Below are 22,167 nucleotides of genomic sequence, written 5' to 3'. Positions count from 1 at the left end.
AAAAAAAAAAAAAAAAAAAAAGTTTCCCAGCCCCAGAATGGGGAGAATGTTCCTCCCCACCCCATGCCAAAGATTCACCCCACTTCTTGCCCAGGATTACCCACTTCCAGGGTGATCGAGGGAGGCAACATGCTCAGTTCCCCCAGAGCACACTCCAACCCCACGGCACCAACAAGAAAGTCACAAACAAAATCATCCAAAGTTAGAACACATTTCCCAACATCTCAGTTATGCAGGTATGTTCGTGGTCACCCTGTACTATTTGCATCCCTGACACTTAAGCAATAGACATGACTGAGTCAGAGAGACAGAAGGTAAGTAATTCCAGGAAGATGCCTATTCAACATAATTCATCATTTTATTTGAACATGAGCCACTGCCTGTTTCTTATTTAGGTTTCCTGACTTGGGATGTCTATGTGAGTTTCCTTATGGTATCTTTTAGTCGACTGATCCTTATCTTTGAACATGCGCGTGTACTGGGATCAGAACAGACCTGTTTTCAGGGATGAGAGTTATAAGGTTACTGGGCTCTTCCTTCTGGTTTTCACAATAACATGTGACTGAAACAAGGTATATTCTATCAAGCCTGAGAACAAGAAGGGTCCCTTGGGCATAAAAGTTCTATAGGAGGTGATGTATGCATGTGTAATTTTCCTTTTCCCTGATAAACCCTAAAGGGTACATCTTACTCTCATCTTAATCTAGTCAAATAGTAACCCCTAAGCAAAAACCATTTGGTTTGCTATATGCTAACCACTGAGTTTAGGTATATATTAATAGCTATCTTAGGTGACTCATAATCTGGAAGTACAAAGGGCTGTGAGAGATCAAGTAGGACTATGGGGAAGGTTTCAGGAGAGAGGGGGCATTTTGAATGGGGCCTTAAGGAAGGAGCAGGAAGGAAAAGAGCATTCAAGCCAGAACGACAGAAGGTTGCCGGGAAGCCTCTATTGATTTTGGTGTTAGTGGAGGGAGAATGGTGTAGAGACGGGAGTAAGTGCCAGGTGACCATCAGCGTTGGCTGAGTGGGATGTGTGGCTAACAAAGACGACGAGACCCAGCTCCCAGGTCTTGGTGTCTAACACCAATCTCCAACCAGTGAAGCCAGCCCTTCTTGGAGAAATGGGTAATTCTAGGCCTGGGGCAGGGAATAGAATCAGCCAAAAAGAAGTGCTGAGGAAAAAACAAAAGATATATATGTATGGGGCCACACATTGAAAGTGTCCAGGACCAACCTGAAAGAGTTCCCAATGGCCATAGTTGGAATTATTCGAGGAAAAATGAAAAGAATAACAATAGTATTGGATTATAACCTAAAGCCTAAAATAAATATCCTTAAGTTGATACTGATATAAATAACTGAATAAATAAATAAATGGGGGTGAAAAGACAACTGTTCCTTATAAAAAAATTCCAAAGACTTTATGTAGAGACAACCCCTTCAGGGAGGTGGGAGTTCACTCCCCACCCCTGGAGTGGACTGAACTTAGCAACGGGCTTCCCACGATTAGGGTTTGCAAGTGAGGATGGAGTGTGTGTGTGGGTGGTGGGTGATGAAAGGGCCTTCACCTCTGTGGTCTTCCTTCCCATAACCCCAGTCTACTCATGAGAAAAACATAGGAAACATTGACCAGCACTCCACAAAACTGTCAAGGTCATGAAAAAAGAAACAAAAAGTGTGAAAAACAGAAGAAACTAAGAAGACATGAATAGAAGTGGTATCTTGGACAACTGGGAAAAACTCATGAAATCTGAATAAAATATGGAGTTTAGTTAACAGTTGTGTGCCAGTGTCATACATAATTAGCTGTGACAAATGTACCATAGTCATGTAAGATGTTAACAATAGGGGAAAATGAGTTCAGGGTATGTAGGCACTGTCTATACTATGTAACTTTTTTTATAAATCTAAAAGCCATTCTAAAATGAAAAGTTTGTTTAAAATAAAGAAAGAAGATGAGGCCCACATGATAGAGGACCATGAACTAAGCGTTTTAGACGACATTGGTTGGACAGTGGTAACTAGGGATGGCTTATGAGCAAAGCGACATGATCAGAAATGAGGCTTTGGGAAGATAACAGGAGCAGTAGGCAGGGTGCTTAGAGACAGCAGAGGAAATGCCAGCAGAGCACCTCCTCGTGAGGTAATGATGGTGTCAAACTGGAGGAGTGACAGTATGGATGGGAAAAACTTGAAAGGACCTAGCAATGTAGGGAATGAGCAGCTAGAGTTAACCAGGCTGACTTTACCTGGTAGGTGTTGAGTGGGGGTGACTCCATGAACCCCACAAAAAGCAGTAGCATATTGGTTTTGAGGGTCACTTGCCCATGCCCCAAAGTGCTTGGGTTGAACTAGCAGCTATGCTAAAATTGGAGCAGGAATGAAGAGACAGATCTGAGTCCCAGTCTTGGTTCTACCACTAAAACCTATCTGTCACTCAAATCACTCTTCTGTAAACCAGGAATATGGCTTATAAAACCTCTGTGGCTGAGCTGTCCAATTCAGTAACCACTAGCCACATACAGCTGTTAAAAGTAATTGAAATTAAAAATTCATTTCCTCAATCTTACTAGTTACGTTTCAAGCACTCAATAGCCAAATGTGGCTAGTGGCTACTATATAGGACAATTAAAAAAATGAACATTTCCATCAGAGAAAAAATTCTGTTGGACAGCACTGCTCTATGTCTTTCCACTGGACTAGTCATTGATTTTAGGATTGTCGAATATGATATATACTACTATTCTTAAACTGGAAGAGGCATTTTCTATCTCTGAAAAACTCAAAACTTAGATGGAAGTTTTTTGTTATTTTTCTTTTATCTATAAATAGTAGAGAAGCTCTCTAAAATATCTTGCTAAGTAGAAAAAAGCATGGTACAGAACCATGCATATAGTATGCCACGCTGTGTGTGTGTGTGTGAAGGGACACATCTAATGCTTGAGTATGTACAGAATATTTCTGGTAATAGTCACAATAAACTGTCTAATGGAATGGGACTAGGGAACTTGGGACTGCAGTGGAGAGGGGTAGACAATTTTCACAGTGAGTGCATCTGTATATTTCAGGAGCAATACAGAAATTAATCTACCTAAATATGATAAAGAACATATTAAGTAGTGAAATATCAAAGATGTGATATTAGAGACAAGTCAGAAATAATGACTATTACCACTATTATAAGTGTGTTAGAGGTTCTAGTTAATAAGTTTTCATTTTCAGCATTAAGGCTGACTAGATGTTCAGACAGATCTTCTTGGTGTAGAATGCTAAGAATCTGGATAAGCCTTTAAAAACATATTTTTGTATGGCATGGCTTAACTGGTGTGAAAAGGAAGGAAGTTCTTCTGATTCCAATAACAAGGAAGTATAAATCCAGTGAGATAAGTGCTAATTCCTAATAGCCTATAATTCATAATAGCCGATAGCCTGAGCCTTAAGGGGTCACACATACACAGTCAGGAGTCAAAGCCTGGGTAGAGTCTGAGCAAAAAAAGAGGGTTGGATCAGAGACCCCTGAATAAAGCCATGGTTTCAGAAGGGCAACACTTTCAGTGAGTAAACTAGAAAATCTTGTCCCACAAAGAGAGGCAATAAGGATAAATTATCTCAGCCTTGGATGTGAATGTAACAAAAAAAAGAAAAAGTCTGCCCCTGATAATTCCTTATCAAAAGTCTGTACTCACACAGATTTAGGGCTAGGATTCATACTACTTTGGCTTTAAAAACTCCAAGTTGAAAATTCAGTTAAAAATTGTCCCAGTTACTAGTGCCCCAAGGCAGAAGCACACGTAGGTCCTTCCTTTAAAGAAAAATGAACTCTAAACCCAGGCCATAAAGAACTCCCAGAGATAAAGTTCCAAGGAATATGAGCTCGAAAATCAGAAACCAAAGATATGAGTAGCAAACCACCATGAGCATTGTCAACAGAAACAATACCCTATAAATGTATTCCATGAATATTAGAAACTGTTCAGTTATAGAATATAAAATGTTTTATATGCCAAAATAAATTTTTAAAAAGACTATTTAAAGGGTGATAAAAGGTTAAGAAACTGTCAAAACTGGACATAGAGATGTGAAAAAGAACCAAGTGAAACTTCTATAAATGAAAAAATATGTAATAATGAAATTAGAAACCTCAATAGATTAGACACAGCTGAAGAAGGAATTAACAAACTAGAAGATAGAACTGAAGAAATTACACAGAATGCAGTACAGAGAGACTAGAGGGTAGAAAATGAGAAAGAAAATTTAAAAACATAGAGGTTATTCTAAGTAGATCCAATTATGGTTAATTGGAATTCTAGAAGGAAAAGAAAAAGAATGAGAATTTTCTAGAACTGATGAAAGACATGAATCCTTAGATTCAGGAAGCTCACTATTTATCCCTAACAGGATAAATAGTGAGAAGTCTATACGTACACAATTTACAGTGGCACTTAAGAACACTGAAGACAAACAAATAATTAAAAGCAGAGAGGAAAGATAGATTATTCATAAAGGAACAACAGACTAAAAGCTGTCTTTCACAAGGAACAATAAAAGCCAAAAGATATTGAAAGGATATATTAAAAGTGTTGAAAAAAATTGTCAACTTTAATTTATACCCAGCAAAAAAACTAAGTTTTAAAAATCAAGGAAAAAATAAAGACATTTCAACACACATAAACCAAGAGGTTTTACTGCCAACTCACCCCTCAGTAATTTCTAAAAAATAGACAATAGGAAAAAGGCAAACAAACCCAAAAGAAAGATCTGAAATACAGTAAACAATAGTGAGCAGAGATCATGGTGGGCAGATCAAAGCCATAATTACATGAATATAAAACAATTACAGTAATGTCTAATTTGTTAATTTAAAAAATTAAGATAGAATCAGAATCCCATACAATAATAGCACATAAATCGGGAAGTATGTGATTGGAGTCAAAGTGTGCTCAGGTCTTTGTATTCCTTAGTACATGGATAAAGATACTAACTACTTAAGACTTTATTAAGTTAAATATACATGATAAATTTCCTATGGTGACTAGGAAATAAGAGAAACATAATATTAACAGAAACAGAGCATATAACATCCCTACTAATAATGGGGAGCAAATGGGATGAGAAAGAATAAAAACCTTAATCCAAAAGAAGGCAAAGATGAAAGAGGGGTGGGGAGAATTGGAAAAGCAGAATAAATAGAAAGTTCAATATAAGTTGCCAGAAGTGAATCCAGGTATTTTGGTAAACCCAATCAATATAAATTTACTTTATTCATTTAAAAAACAAAGATTATCAGGCTAAATAACAAAACAAAATCTAGCTAAGTACTATTTTTAACAGTTTTAATAAATGAAGACAGAACGGTTGAAAGAAAAGGAGTAGAAATAACTATATATATTAGATTAATACTAATTAAAGAAAGCTAGGGTAACTATTTTTACAACAAAAATTAGACTTTAAAGCAAAAAGCATTACTATACAGAGTCACTACGTATTGATAAATTAAAATCACTAGGAAAATATAGAAATTTTAAACTTATATGTACATTTGTGTTTCAAATATATAAAAATTAAAAATGACAATCATTAGTTCAAGAAGAACTTGACAAACCCACTATCAGAGTGGCAGATTTATGACATATTTCTCTTAATGACACATTAAGAAAAAAGTTAATAAAAATGGAGAAATTTTGGATAATATAATTAACCAGCTCTAACTAATCTGCCTATAACATACAATACACCCCAAACTGAAGAATTCTTATTCTTTTCAACTGCACCTGTAACATTTTTTTTTTTTTTTTTTTTTTGAGACTGAGTCCCGCTCTGTTGCCCGGGCTAGAGTGCCGTGGCGTCAGCCTTGCTCACAGCAACCTCAAACTCCTGTGCTCAAGCGATCCTCCTGCCTCAGCCTCCCGAGTAGGTGGGACTACAGGCATGTGCCACCATGCCCAGCTAATTTCTTTCTATTTTTAGTAGAGACGGGTCTCACTCTTGCTCAGGTTGGTCTCGAACTCCTGATCTCAAGTGATCCTCCCGCCTCGGCCTCCCAGATAGTGCTAGGATTACAGGCAGGAGCCACCACGCCCAGCCAAGCACATGGAATACTTAACAAAATTTGACTATGTCCATAAAGCAAGTATAAATAAATAGTACACAGACCAAATTCTCTATGATGCAATTTAAAAAAATGTTTTAAACTAATTCTTCTCATATATTTGGAAACAAAAATATGTTTTAAATAACTCAGGAATCACTCATACTGGAAAGAGTATTCTACATATTCTAATTCTTTGAAGGGTACTATATATGACACCTGTGTTCGTTAGAATCTCAGTTCTCCCACTATTCAAAGTAATTGAGTTTGTTCTATCCTGTGTTTATACTTAAGAATTTTTTGAATATTCTTTCATTGTTTTCTAAAAATGATTCCTCCAAAACCATATTTGGTTGCTAACTACAAAAACAACTGAAAGATTCACAAAATAATCCACCTGAGAAAATTTTCTAAATCACATCCTATTTCAAAATCATGCCTAATACTTATAAAAAGTTAAACTAATTATGAACAATTTGTGTAACTATGGAAATAAGACAGAAACAATTTCATGGAAGAATAAAACTTAAGCAATAGAAAATTTTCATAGAGCTAGCTGAAATTAGCCCAACAAAGAACAAAAGAAGAAAACCAGGAGTCTTGAAAAAGAAATGATCTTTAACCCTTGGTAACATTGAGTAAAATTACTATTTAACTATAGAAATATTTGAGTGGGCCTCTTAAATTTTGAGAGTTGAAAACCTTAAAAATAAAGGAGTAGGAATAGAAGAGGTTCTCAAATACTTTATTTAAAAATGTCACAAAATTGAAATAAGTGACATGCTTGCAAAATAAAGATAACAGTGTTTTATCTTATTTGCATACCCAGAGAATGCCGAAGACTCAAATAAACAATAATAGAACTAATAAGGGGATTTGGTAAGATGACTATATACAAGAAGAAAATCTGTATGGCAATAGCTTTTATTTTTACCAACAATAATCAGTCAATAATGTATACATACACATACAACACATAGAATGTTTATTGCAACTTTATTACAAATAGGGAAAATGTGGGATATAACCAGACTATATATCTACAAGGAAATGGTTGAGTAAGTTATAAGTCCTATAATATACTATACAGTTTTTAAAAAAGAATCAGTTATATCCGTATGTATTGACCTAGAAAGATACTTATGACATACGTTTGAGTGGAAAAAAGCCAGTAGCAAAAAACTGTATATAATATAATCTCATTTTTATTAAAAGGGAGTGAAAGAGAAAAAACATGCTGTGTGTGTGTTAATAAGGATTACTTCAAGATATTCTCTATTCAAATCTACTTAATACCAATATCAATGCCTAAAATATCTAACAAAACTTAAAAGAAGATAAACCCAAAGCATAATGACTAAAGCAGAATTACATTTTCTAAAAACTTTGTAATGCAGAAGAAAGCCATAAAAACTCTTCTAAATAAGTAACGCTACATGCTAAAAAGTAGGAAAAAATATTTTAATTTTAGGAAGAAGGTATCTAAAAATATTGGTGAAAACAATAAAACGATGAGTGTTCCAGTAGGTAAGGTGTAAAATCCAGTACAGGAAAACCACGTTTCTCTATACTGCCAACAATTCTGAGACCAAATGTGTGGATCTTCCACATCAAGCAATTCTCCAATTCTCTGTAAGACCTGGAGTCTTACAATTTAATTCTGATACTAACTATGCAAAGTTATTGCAGCCCCCACAGGTTAAGGGCTCAGTGCCACGAGGCTGTCCCCACTTCAGATGGTGATCCCAAGTCTAGGTGACCAATTGGCTATAGATCAGGGTTCCTTGACTCCTTTCTTGGATTCAATCATTTGCCAGAATGGCACATGAAACTCAGGAAGGCACTTATGTTTACTAGTTTATTATAAAAGATACAACTCAGAAACAGCCAAATGGAAGAGATGCATAGGGCAAGATTCAGGGGAGAGGCACAGAGCTTCCCCGCCCTCTCCAGTTGTGCAACCTCCAGCGCTGCAATGTGTGCATCAACCAGGAAGTTCTCTGAAGCCCTGTGGTCAGAGCTTTTATGGAGGCATCATTAGGTAAACATTATTGATTAAGTCATTGGCCATCGGCACTCAACCGCCAGCCTCTCTTCTCTCCCCATAGGTTGGGGGGCAGGGACTGAAAGTTCCTACCCTTTAATCACTTGGTTGGTTCCCCTGGCAACCAGCTCCCCCATCCTAGGGGCTTTCCCAAAGGTGTCTCATTAACATAAATTCTGGTGTAGGTGAAAGGGGCTTCTTATGAACAACAAAAGATGCTCCTATCATCTTTGTCACTCCAGAGCTCTTTCAGGAACTGGGGACAAAAACCAAACATCATAATAAAAGGTGCTCCTATCATCCTTACAAGGGTTTTAGAAGCTCTGTATCAGGAAGGGGGGGAAGGGAGACCAAATGTATATTTTGATGTCACACCAATTTTTAAAAAACAAGAACGAAATGGACAATAGTGCAAAACAACGTTATTGACCTAGAAAACAGACTGAGAGACCTAAGCTGTTCGTTCTAAGTTCAATGCCAGATTATAAATATGAAAATTTGCGACAATGATGTAATACTACAGGACTAGCAAATAAGTGGCTCCTCCCCACCTACCCAATCCACTCCCAAGACAGTCATCGTTAATCTATCTCTGCAGTCTTTTCTTTTGAGCCAAGACAAGACCAGAAGTTTCTCAACTTAGCATTTTGGACAGCCTCTACCCAATGCTTGTAGTTGCAATATAAAATGAAAACAACTTGCTTCTATAGAAACAATTACGTCATCCAAAAATAACGAGGGGAAAAGAAAGAAAATAACATGTCATTTCTTCAATAAGAAAGTATCCGATATGAGAATTCAGCCTAAAAATGGAAAAGGCCCAAAGGTTTCTTCAAGGTTTAACATTCAAGGGAAACATTTAGACATGTCCTTGTTAAAGCCCTGAACTTCAGAGATAAAGAATGATGGCTTGAAGCAACTAAAGAGAAGTGAAAGATTGCATTTCAGGCCATCACAGGTAAGAAGAGCTTGAGATCACCCTACCAAGGTGCTGAAAAGGATTCATAAATCCACAGAACCTGCAGAAATTCCCCAATGGGCAACCTCATCTTCAAAGAACTATCCAAGGAGAATTTGACTTAGAAAAGCTATCAATTACTTAAATAATGTAAGCTAACTTAAATAATGTAAGCACTAAGGTTAACTATTGATATATAGTAAAATTTAATTTGTTTATATGGCAGTTCTTAAAAATGAGGAGAAAAGACATTTTAAACATGTTTCAGAGTGTCAAGTCTATCAATCATGAATGAGTTGGGGAGAGCAGTTTTGGTGAATTCCAGTGTTAGCCAATATATTTCCTGTTAAGGGGTCCAAAATTGTTTTGTTCTTTATAATATTAGATTAAAATATGAATGTAGATTAATGATTATACTGTTTTGCCCTTTTTTAAGTATTAAGAGGTCATGTCATCGCATACAAGAACCATTGATTTATTTTTTTATATGGAACACTTTACAGATTTGCCTGTCATCCTTGCACAGGAGCCACGCTAATCTTCTCTAGTGCAGAACCATCAGTTTTAAAGCACACCATTATGTAAGTGCTAGTTAGAAAAATCACTTCAGTTAAGCTATTACCCAATGTTTAGGTGAAAGCCCCTAAAAATTCTTATTGCTTAGAATTTTTATTTTATCCTTTTTGAAGGTACTCTTGTAGGCTTGCTGAGACATAGACATGATCATCTTACTGAGAGCCATGACCAAGTTCATGCACGTGGAGACAGTGACAACTCTTATATCTTCCCCCTGGCTGGCAGCCACTGTAGGATACCATAAGACACAACCTGATTTTAAGGATGTTAAAATGTATGCCTTAGAATTGATGAAATATGACACATTAAATAAGTTACCTTCCAAGTGGGTTTCAAAGGAAAGAAGGTACTTAAAACAGATAAATATGACTGGGCATGGTCATATTTAGCAGTGTGGAATGCTTCTGTGCTCATTTTGTACTACAGGGATGTACAAAATGCCTTGACTGACTCTGCCGAAAAGGCTTTCCAGTCGGAGCGCAGAGACATCCTTGGAGAAGGCAGAATTGAAAAGAAGGAGAAAAACCCAGAGTGATGGAAAGGAGTTCAAATGTGACAGACTAGTTTAAATGCCTCTGGGATCTTAATATTTGGGGGTTCAAGACAGGATCACAAGGCTCTCACAGCACTCATGCTGCCATCAGGCAAGGAGGGGACAGCAATGTGCCCCCAGTAGTGGGAGCTCAGTATGCATTTGCTGAGCACGTGTGCACGAGCGAATGGATAAGTGAATAAGGGCATGAGTTGGGGTTGTCTGTGGCCCAGGATAACAGCTGTTCTCTTTGCCCTCGTCACCCCAGAGAAACTGGAGTGTGAGAAGCTGAATGTTGCTGAGGTCACCCAGTCAGAGATTGCTCAGAAGCAGAAACTGCAGACCGTCCTGGAGAAGATCAACGAAACCCTGAAACTTCCTCCCAGGAGTATCAAGTGGAACGTGGACTGTAAGTTGTACAAAGGAAAATGGCACTATTAAACGACACCTGTGGTCCCTACCACGTGGCCTGCCTAAGATGCCATTGTAAGCTGGCAGGCTCTGGGGGGGTTCAAACTCATTTATCTTTGAGGGAGATGCCCCATCCCTTCCTTAAAAAGAGAACTTGTCATAATATACTTGGAGAAAAATAACAAAGTGTCAAAATCCAGTGTCTCTTTTCTGTAAAAAGGATTTCCATAGAAACCTTGTGTGGGATTGGGAGAGGAAGGAACCTCATATTCCTTGAGCCACTCCTTTTGAGAAAGCCACTGTCTCCGGCTTGTAGAGCCTTCGAGAAGCTGAGGTCTCGTGTTCAGGCAGCCAAGAAGCAGGGAGCAGGGAGGGACTCAGCTCTGTCTGTTCCAAAGCCTCCACCCGTCCACACCCCCTGCTTTCCTTAGAGGAGCAAAGGCATGGCTGAGATCGTAGGCACTGGAACATGATTTTAAAATTTGGCTTTTCACAACTAGTATAGCTCCAGGATCTCAGAAAATGTAAACCATTAGTTTATTTGCTGCCTCAAGGGCCTGTTGACTCATGTGGACTTGTTGAGTCCCTATCAAAATCAACATCAAAGCACTGGATTAGGTGAATCCTACAACTGGATTCCAAAGGTGTTTTATTGTTTGTAATAGATCAAAATACAAATTTAGATTAATAAACTGATGAGATTGTGTTTTGCCCTTAAGTATTAAGAGGTTATGTACTATATTGCATCCAACTTAGACAGCTTAAAATGAACACCTCCCCACGCAAAAACACCTTTCAAACTCAGGAAAGAAAAAGGAATCTTTGCCTCTAAACTTAGAAACCTGATAGCTGCCAGTCACAATCTCTTCAGCAGGTTTTTAACGTCTGACACTGGGGCCAAGACACCGGGTAACTCCTTCAACATAATGACACCTTTGCCTGCACAGCGTGATCAGCTGCTTGGCACAGCGGCAGGGCGCTGAGACCGGGGCATTCTCTGCCCACGGAGGGAGACGCCTGATGGCGGGAGGAGGGGAGGCCACGGCTCCGGGCCCCAAGTGCTGTCTCGGAGAGGGCCTCTATTAATATTTCCTCGTGTTCTAGGAATTCTGGTGTGTTCAGTGAGGAAGAGAAAGAGGAGGTTTGATCTCCAGTTTGGGAAATGTGCATGCATTTTAGCAATCCACACTAGTCGTAAGCAGTAGAAAAGTCTTCTAATGAAGACTCCTGCTTGGTTTTGTTTGATCCTATTTCCTACTCCTTTGAACATGGACCATCTCCTTGTATCCCTCCAAAAAAAAAAAAACCCACAACAAACATCATTTAACTTATTAGGGCACCCAATTTGAGGAAGGCTATAATAGAAGAATGGAATTTTTTCAGGCCACATCAAGAACATTGTCTTCAGTGACTTTGAATGATTTGTTTGGTTCATGCTTACTTTAATTCCTTATAGGGAAATGTGTATGAGAAAAATAATCACTTATATTACCACTCTAATCTGTTTTGTTTTCCCATTACTGGTTATATGAATGCATCTTTTTGCTTGGTCAAATCATAGACACTATTGTGTCTTGTTATTTTCTCTTAATATTATCACACATATTTTCCATATTCCTTCGTGGTCTTCATAGCTATAATTTTTGATAGCTGCTTCTATTCATGAGATAGATACCCCATAGTTAAGCTCAACCCTAGGTTGATGTGGATCCTTTTAGGATGTTTCCCAACCTATTGCTAATATCAGATAGCACCAGGTTGAATGTCTTAGCTTGCGTCTCTTTTTACCCTCTAGAGAGATTTCCAGAACTGAGATGAATTACTAGGTCAGAGGGAATAATTATCTTGGTGGCTAGCTCCCTGCAATGCCTTGAGGAATGTGACAGGCACAACCCCTGGAGGGGAAGCTCTATCTCCTCCTCTCCCAGGTGTCTTCTCTGGATGTAAATCTGAAGACATTGTGTCATCTTTCTACTTAGGATAAGGGTGGCCCTACAACTTTCTGGAGAGTTCCCAGCAAGGAACAGGTGTCCTGCAAACCTATTAACCCAGAGCTCAGAAAAGAGGGTTCAAATGAGAAGTAACCAGCAAAAGAATCCTGGCAACATAAAAATCAAACCATATCAACACCCCCAAGGGATCACAATGGAGCTACAGCAATGAACTCCAACTACAATGAAATTGTCAAAATGACTGAAATGGAATTCAGAATATGGATGGAATTGAAGAGAAAATTGAAAACCAACAAAAAGAAGCCCCAAAAATATTTCAGGAAGTTAATGAAAAAGTCACTAAAGAGCTTGACAAAATTAAGAAGGATATAATAGAACTTAAAGAAATGAAAGAGTCTTTCAGGGATTTTGAAAACACAGTAGAAAGTTTCAGCAACAGATTAAACCAAGGAGAAGAAAGAATGTCAGAGCTTGACGACAAGGCTCTTGAGCTAACCCAATCATTTAAAGAGGCAGAGAAGAGAACAAAGGCAGAACAATCACTTAGAGAGATATAAGACTACATGAAGTGAACAAACAGACAATTTTTAGGTATCCCTGATGGAGAAGAAGAAAATACTAAAAGCATGGAAAATCTACTCGATGGAATTATTGTGGAAAACTTCCCCAGTATTGCCAGAGATCCAGACATCCAGATACAAGATGGTCATCAAAATCCAGGAAGATTCATAGCAAATAGGACATCTCCAAGACACATAGTACTTAACCTGGCCAAAGTCAAAATGAAAGAGAAAATTCTACAAGCAGCTAGACATAAACAACAACTGACCTACAAGGGAAAACCCATCAGGATAACAGCAGACTTCTCACTGGAAACCTTACATGCCAAGGGAGTGGGCCCCCATCTTCAATCTTCTTAAACAAAACAACCGCCAGCCTAGAATTTTGTATCCTGCAAAACTAAATTTCCATTTGATAGAGAAATTAAGTCTTTTTCAGACAAGCAATTGCTGAGAGAATTTGCCAAGTCCAGACCTGCCATGGAGGAAGTAACTCAGACCTGCACTATACATGGATCAGCACAGTAGATGCCCACCAATGTAAAAACCCCCAAAAGTTAAAGGTCAGAGCCCAGTCACCACAAATGGCTCAAGAGATAAAACAGAGAAGTAAAGTGCTACTCAACAGGAAGAATAGAAGTCCACCCCACTTATCAATGCTTTCAATAAATGTGAATGGCTTGAACTCCACACTGAAGAGACATAGCCTGGCTCAATGGATAAAAAAATACAAGCCAAGTATCTGCAGTCTCCAGGAAACACATCCAACCTACAAGGACTCATTCAGACTCAAGGTCAAGGGATGGAAAACAATATTCCATGCAAATGGAAACCAAAAGAAAGCTGGTATAGCAGTTCTTATATCAGATAACATATACTTCAAATCAAAAAAAGTAATGAAAGACAAAGATGGTCATTATATAATGGTAAAGGAAAAAATTCAACAAGAAGACATAACAATTCTAAATATTTATAAAGATTCATAAAGCAAACCCTACTTGATCTAAACAAAATGATAAACAGCAGCACCATAATAGCAAGGGACTTCAACATCCCACTGACAGAACAGGACAGATCTTCCAAACATAAAATAAACAAAGAAACAGTGGACTTAAAGAGAACTCCAGAACAAATGAGCCTAACAGACATTTACAGAACATTCTACCCAAAAACCACTGAATATACATTCTTCTCATCAACTCATGGAACATTCTCCAAGATTGATCACATCCTAGGCCACAAAACATGTCTCAATAAATTTTAAAAAATAGAAGTTATACCATGCATCTTCTCAGACCCCAATGGAATAAAATTAGAAATCAACTCCAACAGAAACACTCATCTCTACACAAAGTCATGGAAACTAAACAACCTACTGCTGAATGATAGTCGGGTCAAGGAGGAGATAAAGATGAAAATCAAAAGATGTTTTGAACTAAATGATAATGGGCACACAAGTTATCAAAATCTGTGGGATACAGCAAAAGAAGTCCTAAGATGAAAACTTATGGCCTTAAATGCCCACATGCAAAAGACAGAAAAACAATCTAATCAATCATCTCAAGGAATTAGAAAAAGAAGAGCAAACAAATCCCAAACCCAGCAGAATAAAAGAAATAACCAAGATCAGAGCAGAACTAAATGAAATTGAGAATAAAAGAATTATGCAGAATATTAATGGAACAAAAAGTTGGTTCTTTGAAAAGATAAACAAAATTGGCAGGCCTCTTGCCAGATTAATCAGAAACAGAAAAGAAAGGACTCTAATACGCTTGCTCATAAATGAAAAAGGAGAAATCACAACTGATACCATGGAAATACAAAGCATCATCTCTAAATACCACAAAAATCTCTATGCTCATAAACTTGAAAATATGGAGGAAATGGACAACTTCTTGGAAACACACAACCTCCCTAGGCTCAATCAGGAAGAAATGGAATTCCTGAACAGACCAATATCAAGCACCAAAATTGAAGCAGCAATAAAAAATCTTTCAACAAAATAAGTCCTGGACGATATGGTTTCACACCCAAATTTTACCAAATCTACAAAGAAGAACTGGTACCTATACTGCAGAAATTATTCCATAACATTGAGAAGGAAGGAATCCTCCTCAGCTCATTCTACGAAGCCAACATCACCTTGATACCAAAGCCAGGAAAGGACACAACAAAAAAAGAAAACTAGAGACCAATATCCCTTATGAATATACATGCAAAAATTCTCAATAAAATCTTATCAAACCGAATTCAGCTGCACGTCAAAAAAATAATTCATCACAACCAAGTAGGCTTCATCCCAGAGATGCAAGGATGGTTCAACATACGCAAATCTATAAATGTAATTCACCACATAAATAGAAGCAAAAACAAAGACCATATGATCCTCTCAATAGATGCTAAAAAAGTATTTGATAAAATTTCAGCACCCTTTTATGGTAAGAACACTTAACAAAATAGGCATAGATGGGACATACCTCAAAATGATAAAAGACATATACGACAAACCCACAACCAACATCATACTGAACAGGGAAAAACTGAAAGCATTCCCACTTAGAACTGGATTTGACCAGGTTGCCCACTGTCAACCCTTCTACTCAGCATAGTGCTAGAAGTCCTAGCCAGATCAGTCAGACAAAGGAAGAAAATCAAGGGTATCCAAATGAGGAAAAAAGAGGTCAAACTATTGCTCTTTGCTGACAATATGATCTTATAGCTAGAAAACCCCAAAGATTCAACCAAGAGACTCCTGGAATTGATAAATAAATTCAGCAAAGTCTCAAGTTACAAAATCAATGTACACAAATCAGAAGTTTTCATATACACCAAGAACAGTCATGCTGGGAATCAAATCAAAGATGCAATACCTTTCATAATAGCAACAAAGAAAATAAAATAACTAAGAATATATTTAGCTAAGGAGGTGAAAGACCTTTGTAGGGAGAACTATGAAACACTGAGGAAAGAAATAGCAGAGGATGTAAACAGATGGAAAAACATTATCATGCTCGTGGATCAGCAGAATCAACATTGTTAAAATGTCTGTACTACTCAAAGTGATTTACACATTCAATGCAATCCTCATTAAAATGCCAACATCATTTTTCGCAGATCTAGAAAAAATAGTTCTACACTTCATATAGAACCAGAAAAGATCCCAAATAGCCAATGCAACCTTACATAATAAGAACAAATCAGGAGGCATCACTTTACCAGACTTTAAGCTATAGTAACTAAAACAGCATGGTACTGGCACAAAAACAGAGACACAGACCTATAGATTAGAACAGAGAACCCAAATGTGAAACCATCCTCATATTGCCATCTGATCTTTGACAGAGCAGACAAAAACATACACTGGGGAAAAGAATCCCTATTCAATAAATGGTACTGGCAAAATTGGACAGCCACATGTAGCAGACTGAAACAGGATCTGCATCTCTCACCTCTCACAAAAATCACCTCACAATGGATAACGGACTTAAACCTAAGGCATGAAACATAAGAATTCTAGGAGAAACATTGGAAAAACTCTTATAGACATCAGCTAGGCAAAGAATTTATAAAGAAGACCCCAAAAGCAATCACGGCATCAATGAAAATAAATAAATGGGACCTGATCAAATTAAAAAGCTTCTGAACAGCCAGAGAAACCATCACTAGAGCAAACAGACAACCTACAGAATGGGAGAAAATATTTGCATGCCATACATCTGATAAAGGGCTGATAACTGGAATCTATATGGAACTCAGGAAAATCATCAAGAAAAAAATCAAACAACCCCATTAAAAAATGGGCAAAGGACATGAACAGAAACTTTTCAAAAGAAGACTAATGGTCAATAAAAATATGGAAAAATGCCCAACATTTCTAATCATCAGGAAAATGCAAATCAAAACCACAATGAGATATCACTTAACTCTAGCGAGAATGGCTTTTAATCAAGATGTCCCAAAACAACAAATGCTGGTGTGGATGTGGAGAGACAGGAGCACTCATACACTGTTGGTGGGACTGCAAACTAGTACAACCTCTAAGGAAAGTAGTGTGGAGATACCTCAAAGAGCTAACAGTGGAAATACCATTTGATCCAGCAATCCCCACTACTGGGCATTTACCCAAAGGAAAAAAAAGACATTCTATAAAAAAGACACCTGCGCTTGAATGTTTATAGCAGCACAATTCACAATTGCAAAGATGTAGAAACAACTCAAGTGCCCATCAATACATGAGTGGATTAATAAAATGTGGTGTGTGTGTATGTATATATCATGGAGTACTACTCAGCCATAAAAGAATGGTTAACTAATACTTCTTGTATTAACCTGGATGGAACTGGAGACCATTATCCTAAGTGAAGTATCACAAGAATAGAAAAACAAACACCACATGTACCCAACACTAAATTGGAACTAATTGATCAACACTTATGTGCACATATGGAAATAACATTCATTGGCAATCAAGCAGGTAGGAGGAGGGGATGAGTAAATTCACATCTGACAGGTACAGTGCACACTATATGGGTGATGGGCACATTTATAACTTTGACTCAAATGGTACAAAGGCAATTTATATAACCAAAACATTTGTACCCTCATAATATTCTGAAATAAAAAATAATAATTTACATTTTTGTGCACATTGTGTGTATGTATGTGTGTGAGTGACTATGGAATTATTTCTTTTAAAAAAATTCCCAAGAGGACACAGCATTCATTGAAAGAGGCTGACATCCATATGATGCTTACAGTACAGCTCTATGTTCATCTATTGAGCAGAGATGGCGTACAGTGTCACTAGGTTATAAGAACAACCTGTCTGACCACAACTTTTCTAGTATTATGTTCTGCCCTTAAAGAAGGGAGGGGTAGCAAATGTTCTTACAGCCCTCAGTTTCAGGCAGGTGGTGGGTGGCAGTTCTGATCGGAAGAGCAAACCAAGATTTGCCCTGGTCCTCAGTGACCATGCCATGTCAGTGGGTCCGTCCCATGTCAGGAGCCTTTTGTTGAGGCTGCAACTGTGAGTAAAACTTAGTTGACGATGCTGGAAAGCCCAAAACTGAAACCTACTTCTGGAAGGCTAGAGTTCAGAGTAGTCCAGCTGCTGTTGTGGTGTTGAGCTGCTGTTCATAGTCAGAAGAAAAACCTTCTTTGAAGTAGTGGTGATAACAAGAAACTCTAATGAGTTTCAAAGGAATGTCTGAATCATTTCCTTTCCTTGATGATTTCTCAAAGCTTTTGCTAAAGCAGACTCACTGGTCCCAAGGAAAACAGAATAACACGCTAATAATGCACCCAGTGCATGCTCAGTAGATTAAATGGGCATTTTTGGTTCTTCCCTTAAATGCCTCTGTAATGAAGAATCATGAAGCTGGTAGGACTGTGAAGGCAGGTAAAGTATCTGGTGAATCTTCCCTTTTATGAGAAAGAAGGCTGACATGTTTAATAGCCTAGGTGCCAGGTACTTTCACGTAAGTTATAGTTAAAGATATCAGCCATTCCTGGACACCTGCTATGTTCCAGGAGCTTCGCCTACATTATCTTTAGAAATCGTTACAACTTGTATATCCACTTGGGTTCTGTCATCTCCGTTTGTGAAGATGAGCAAATTATGGCTTAGAGGTCTTGAGTGGCCCACCTAGCCAACATCATGTGGCCTGTAAATAAATGGTAGATTATAAAGTCAGAATTCAAGTTCCAATCTGCCTGACCTGTGGCACCTCACTGAGTCAGTCTTTTTCTCCTCACCCTGAGAATACTACAACCCAATAGGGCCCAACCTTTTCTAATGTAAATGGCTTAACATGTAGATCACGGCTCAGCAACTATGGAAGACAACTGGGTTATTAACATCCCCTCCCAGCTGTTCCCTACAGGCACTGCCTACACTGACCATGCATGGCACTCAAGAGAGCAACACAGCCCTTCGAATGTCTCTCATGCCTTCCTCTATGGATCTAAAAGCCCTGAACAAAGGAAGGACGCCACTGTTCCTGCCTCGGTGTCCGTTATTAGAGGCCTGCTTTGTCTGCAGTCTTGCGACAGGGGAGTGGTGGTGATCCAAAGAGTTCACAGTCAAGTGGGAGGGGAGCGGGTGTACAGCAGACATGCTATTGGTTATTAAAACAGAGTTGATGGGGACATAGGGTTGGAGCAGAGCTGATTAGAGCTCAGAACTCAGCAGTTGTCAGAGCCCCAGTGGGAACCTAGGATTGGAGAGGTGCTACATTGGAAATCTAGCAATAACATGATCCAGGAAGGAGCTCTGTGAGACCTGACAAAGAGTAAGGGGCCTGGGATGAGGCTGGTGACAACCACGGAGTCCCCTGACCCTTGGAGGTAGGATAAAGGGACATCAGGTAAAGGACTGCTACATTTCAAATATCTGCTTATAGTGCCTAGAACCCAGAGGAAGATGCTCTAATTTTTAAATCCTCTTTCATTTCAGCTGTTCATGCCAAGAGCCTGGTGGCCATCTTGCATCTGCTTGTTGCTCTCTCTCAGTATTTCCGGGCACCAATCCGACTCCCAGACCATGTTTCCATCCAAGTGGTTGTGGTCCAGGTAAGACAGGTACCACTACAAACACCTGTACCTTTGAGGAGTTGTGGAGGCTGAGTCCCTGTGAGAACTCAGACACATCAGGTAGATCATTAGGAGGACAGCTCAATGAATGCTGGGTGAGCCTGGGTGTGCTGGATGTGGGGGGCGTGTGAGTGAGCTTCCCTAACGCATGTTGGCTTTCCCCAGATACGTGTGCAAAGGATAGAAAAGCATGTGCTCGTGTACGGGATAGCCCTGTGTGGGGTGCATGACTGTGGTTTACATGTTTTTGTTAGGAGGTTGTCTGTGTAATGTGTCGTTAAGGGTGTGTGGCATGCATGTGAGATGTGTGTCGGGGAGTGAGGGGGAATGGTGCGTGTGTGTGTGCATTTGTGTACAGGAGTGTGTGGGGTGCCCTACAAGCCATGGAGAATCATAATTTTTTGGTTAAACAAATGATGCCCAGGTATTGGGGGAGCTAGGTGTGTGAGCCTGCGAGAGTGTGTGCATGTGTGTGTGCGTGTAAGAGAGACCCCAACTGGCCATGCCTGTGTTGAAGGCACTGCCGCTTTTTACCCACCCACGGCAGCACAGCTGGGATCCCAAGTCATCTTTTCCAGATTGTTGGATGGAATTTCCATTCACATATGGCTGTGTAATTTCCACAGTGAGGGTGTGCTCTCTCCCCGTGACTATCTCACTCTGCTCCTAACCCCATTAAATACTCAAATTCAATTTTATTTTCCAACTTTATACCCATTTAGCAAAAGGTCATCATTCTGTTTGCTTGTTTCTGTTCTTTTCCAAATAAACATGCGGCAGGGGAAAACTCTCCATATGAGCAGCTCCCTGGATATCCGGGGGGACCCAGGGCTCTGGAATAGAGAATGCAGATGGCAGCTCTGCCATCCCTTGGTGAGGAAAAGCCTTCAGGGCTGGTACATTTTGCCTGATCATGCCAGGCCAGTTTCCAAGACAAAATTGGAGTTGAGCTTTCAGGAATCAGATGTTAACAGGAGGGGAGGATCAATTGATCACTTGTTTCCTAATGAAAAAGTATTTCTTCCAAACCTTCTGGGTACTTAGCTCTGCTAAGCAGCAAGAGGGTACAATAGGTATATGACACTTTGGCCCTGCCTGCCAGGAGACAAGACCAAATTAGCAGCAGAAAGGGCTGTCAGAAGCCCATAGACAATGCAAATGTGTGTCGCTTGGACACCAAGTGCCTTTGACTGAAAGGTACTAATTGTCCCCACGTATGGGGCCCTTCACTTGTGCTGAACATTTTATGTATGCCGTGGATATGTGATCAACCACAGCATCCTAGCACAAGCATCTTCCAGGCCACCTCGATTTTCACCATTCAATAGCGTGTGACTCAATTTCATTGTTTGTAAAAACTACAGCTGGGGAGGAAGGGATGACGAGGTGGAGGAGCACAGAGGATTTTTAGATACATGTCATTATACATTTGTCAAAACCTGTGGAATGGACAGCACCAAGAGTGAACCCTAATGTCAGCTATGGACTTTGGGTGACCGTGATGTGTTAGTATCAACTGCAGGTTCATCAGCTGTAAAAAGTGTACCACTCTGGTGCGATGTTGATAGTGGGCGAGGACATGAGTAAGTGGGGGCAGGAGGTATATGGAAGTCTCTGTACCTTCCTCTTAATTTTGCTGTGAACCTAAAACTGCTCTAGAAAATAAAGCCAATTTTTTTTAAAAATTATGGTTCCTGGAGCAGTCCGTGAAAGAGTACTTTAGTGACCACATATCACTGACACTGAAATTTTTTAAAATGTTTTTCGTGAGCAAACGTGCCATCATTATATTCATTTATAGCTTTTTTATTGCTAGTGGAGATAAATACTTTTACATAAACTGCCCTTTTGTATCTTCTCTTTTATGACAGTTCATTCCAATTCTTTGAGTATTAATTTATTGAACATCTTAGGATTTTTCTTATCAGCTTGAATAAACAGCTATCTAATAGAAATAATGAGATACGCCTGTTGGAATCACTACAGACAAAAAACAATAACTACAGTTGAAGATCTGAGCAGGGGAGGGGGCTCCTAGTTTGAAACAGTGGTCATTACAAGCCCACATCTCGTGCCTTATTTTGAGCTCAGTTATAGGGCTTCAGAAGGCTGTTGTTGGTTTAATTTCTCTTGTAGGCAATTTTGTTAGCATGAGGGAGAAAAGAGGACACATTACATAAAATGGCATGAATGCATGCCAGGTTTTATGAGGCGTTTTACTTTATCAAGTTGAACGGGCACAGAAGCAGGACTGAGAACTGGCTGTGAGTCACTTAATAGCCACAGAGAGAACTCTCTAGGGAACAAAGAATGGACGGAGGTGAACCAGGGTACAAGTGAGGGGCTATTTAACCCACATTTCTTTTCCATTCTATATAAAAGCATTTAATGCTACATGAAGTTGAAGATGAGGTTTTATGTCTGTGCATGGCTTCACAAGACAGGGACACAG

The 22,167-nt window shown here is 38.9% G+C and overlaps 1 protein-coding gene across 1 annotated transcript in view; it reads left to right on the top strand.

Annotated features, from left to right (window-relative positions):
* PARVA (parvin, alpha) overlaps positions 1 to 22,167 on the top strand; it is a 148,415-nt gene that overhangs the window by 106,286 nt on the left and 19,962 nt on the right. The window contains exons 5-6 of the mRNA XM_012654413.1: positions 10,470 to 10,610; positions 19,579 to 19,694. Of these exons, the coding sequence (XP_012509867.1) occupies positions 10,470 to 10,610; positions 19,579 to 19,694 (257 nt within the window). The remainder of the gene's footprint in view (positions 1 to 10,469; positions 10,611 to 19,578; positions 19,695 to 22,167) is intronic.

The sequence above is a fragment of the Propithecus coquereli genome, unplaced genomic scaffold (assembly GCF_000956105.1).
Source record: "Propithecus coquereli isolate 6110/MARCELLA unplaced genomic scaffold, Pcoq_1.0 Scaffold44, whole genome shotgun sequence".
Taxonomy (NCBI): domain Eukaryota; kingdom Metazoa; phylum Chordata; class Mammalia; order Primates; family Indriidae; genus Propithecus; species Propithecus coquereli.
The sequence above is the reverse complement of the archived record's forward strand: the minus strand, read 5'-3'. Positions and strand labels throughout refer to the sequence as shown.